Source organism: Cystoisospora suis (assembly GCF_002600585.1).
Source record: "Cystoisospora suis strain Wien I chromosome Unknown contig_7902, whole genome shotgun sequence".
Classification (NCBI taxonomy): Eukaryota; Apicomplexa; class Conoidasida; order Eucoccidiorida; family Sarcocystidae; genus Cystoisospora; species Cystoisospora suis.
In genome coordinates, this window is record NW_027160687.1 from 225 (window position 1) to 2,977 (window position 2,753).

Genomic DNA, 2,753 nt, shown 5'->3' on the forward strand with positions numbered 1-2,753 from the left:
AGAAAAGCAAAGATATACGGAACACAACATGAATCCTCACACTTCACTGAAGTGTAATCCCTTCAAGAGAGAGAAACCCGGAGTAAAGAAGACAGCAGCTCCCATCCCCTTTCTGAGGCCTATCACCCCCCCACTGTACGAGATGATGTAAGACGGACTGATAGAAATCGCCATACATCATATCGTACAATACATATACATACATACCCTCTGAGAAGAGACACTCATGTAGATCTACCTAGTCTATCAAGTTGTAAGGACGATGGTCTTCCACACGCACAAGGAGATAGACGTTCGCCCCCCGTATAACCACATAGGGATCAGATAGCAGGAGAATCTTCCTCTCACATCCATAGAAGCATCTTCATCTTCCTCGGCCTCTTCCTCATCCAGGCCACCGGTCTTCTTCTCTTCGAGTAAACGTCGCCGTTTGTTTAGGAGCTTTCTTTTCTTCTTTGCTTCCTACAAAAAGAACAGTCCCAGCATGGTCAACATACTCAAAAAGAGGAAAGAAATCATATCAACATCCATACGGAACAAGAAGGAACGTGCAGGCCGTCGGCAGCTACCCTTTGTCTGACACTCTCCCTCATACACACAATCCCTCTAGCCAAACAGCGTCCTTCCGAGCACCGAGATAGGCCTACACATACATATTCATACATATACATGCATAGATACATAGAAACACACATACTCATATATACGCAGGTACACACACGCATACATACTCTTATATACACATATAGAACATGCATATTCATACATACACAGGTACACAACACATACTGATACATACATCATCGTACACACTCATATTCATACAGAGAGAGGTAGATACATGCATAGACAGACTCAGGTAAGTAGACAGAGATAATTCATCTCCGACACTGTCAAGAGCAAGCACGTACTATTGAAGATCTCCCTGCCCCCCAGTACAAGAGTCTATGCATGTGGATCTTCCACTAGCACTCATTCACAGGACGTAAAGTTCAGAAGCGATACGTCACCCACACGACCCGCCTCGATTGTGCGCCTCTTCAGATAGCTACTTAGTGTATAAACTAGAGACACTCGAAGCAGGTAGTCGTCTATACACTGGAGACACTCGAAGTAGATAAGAGATGAAGAGCAAGCAAGCAACAAGACGATCGTTCCTCTCACCTTCTTGGCCGCGAGTTTTCGTGATGTAGGATCTTCCTTTCGAGGTATACCGCTTTTAGAGGAGTTGACTTTTCTCATATCTGAAGAGATCTTCTCTCCTCCTGTGGAAGAACTCCTGACCTTCTGTTTGTCTTTAACCTCAGATTCAGGGACAGGAGCGAAACGTAGTAGCTGCATGCACAGAAACCTCACCTCAGAGACGTTAGAAGTTGAAGACACCCCTCGAAACATGGTATAGAGTCAAAACACATCTCCTCACAAAAGGTTGCTGTAACGTCCCCGCTATACGTATGAATATGAATGTGTGTATGTATGGTTTGATAGATAGATTAAAGATAGACAGGGAGATAGATAGATTAAAGATAGATAGATTGAAGATAGATAGATTAAGGATAGATAGATTAAAGATAGATAGAGAGATATGTGTGCATGTTGATATCTGTATTACCATGAATTTCCGTTGAGGTCGGCTTTTCTCCTCGGTTGAAATTTTTCTCTTCGCTCCATTCAGGCCATCAGCCTGACCACCTTCCATGTTCTCTTCTTCTTCTCCCTCGATCTTTTCTTCTCCTTCTCCTCTTCTAATCGCTTGGCACTGAGAGAAGAGAAGATCTGCGTATACCTCCTTCTCGTCTTTCATAGACGTTTCATTTCTCTCCATACTCACGTCGCTGCCCCTCGTAGTAGCCGGCAAACCTTCCTTTCCTTTCTCGGTCTGTCGGTCTTCGTGGGGTGTATCTTTCCAAAAGACTTTCTTCTCTTCTCCTGATGAATCCTGAAGGTGCATGCACACAGCAACGGAGAAAGAAAGAAACGACGAGTGAGAAAAGAAGAAAGAAAGCAAAAGAGTTCAAAGAAAAGAAAGCAGAAGAGTTGAAAAGAAAGAAAGAAAGAAAGAAAGAGTGAGAAAGAAAGAAAGAGTGAGAAAGAAAGAAAGAGTGAGAGAGAAAGAAAGAAAGAAAGAGTGAGAAAGAAAGAAAGAAAGGACGTATGAGATGATACCTGAGAAGATTGATTTGAGTTGTTGGTAGGAGGCATAGTGTAATAAGGTATAACGCCGGATTGCCAGTCTTGTAGAAACATCTTCGCAGCCGCAAGAGTATCAGGAACTCCGCCCTTCTTAAGCTTTCCTCTTCTCCTAGCCAAAGCAGAGAAGAATTCTGAGGGATTTGCAAAGGCTTCTATCTGATACAGCCGTTGAAGCGTCTCTGTACAACTCCATGCAACGACGGCTCCTGCGATTTCTTCCGGATTCTCTATTCGATGGACAGGTAGAAGACTCCTTAAGATAAAGAAGGAAGAAGAAGATTCCTCAGATGGAGAGGCAGACCCACCCTGCGACGGTGAAAGAGTTGTGCTAGTTTGAGGTGTCTCTTGTGTGGATGAGAGAGAAGAGGGAGGAGGAGAAGAAGAGTGTGTCTGTTGAGCTAGAGATGAAGATGAAGAAGGAGGTAGAAGAAGAGCGTCATCTTGGGGATTCTTTGAGGGAGCAAAGAAAACTCCAGGAGAATCGATCAACTGGATATGTTTGTCGATACGAACGAACTGAAGGGTCCGGGTACTACCAGGAAGAGCCGCGACACCCGCAG

At 44.2% G+C, this 2,753-nt stretch overlaps 1 protein-coding gene across 1 annotated transcript; it reads right to left on the reverse strand.

Annotated features, from left to right (window-relative positions):
• Positions 1-342: 342 nt before the first annotated feature.
• Positions 343-2,753, reverse strand: CSUI_010635 (gtpase domain containing; the record flags this gene model as incomplete). Its single annotated transcript, XM_068070737.1, has 4 exons — positions 343-462; positions 1,165-1,335; positions 1,613-1,939; positions 2,167-2,753. Coding segments are annotated over 4 exons (1,203 nt in total), but the record flags the coding sequence as incomplete, so codon positions are not given.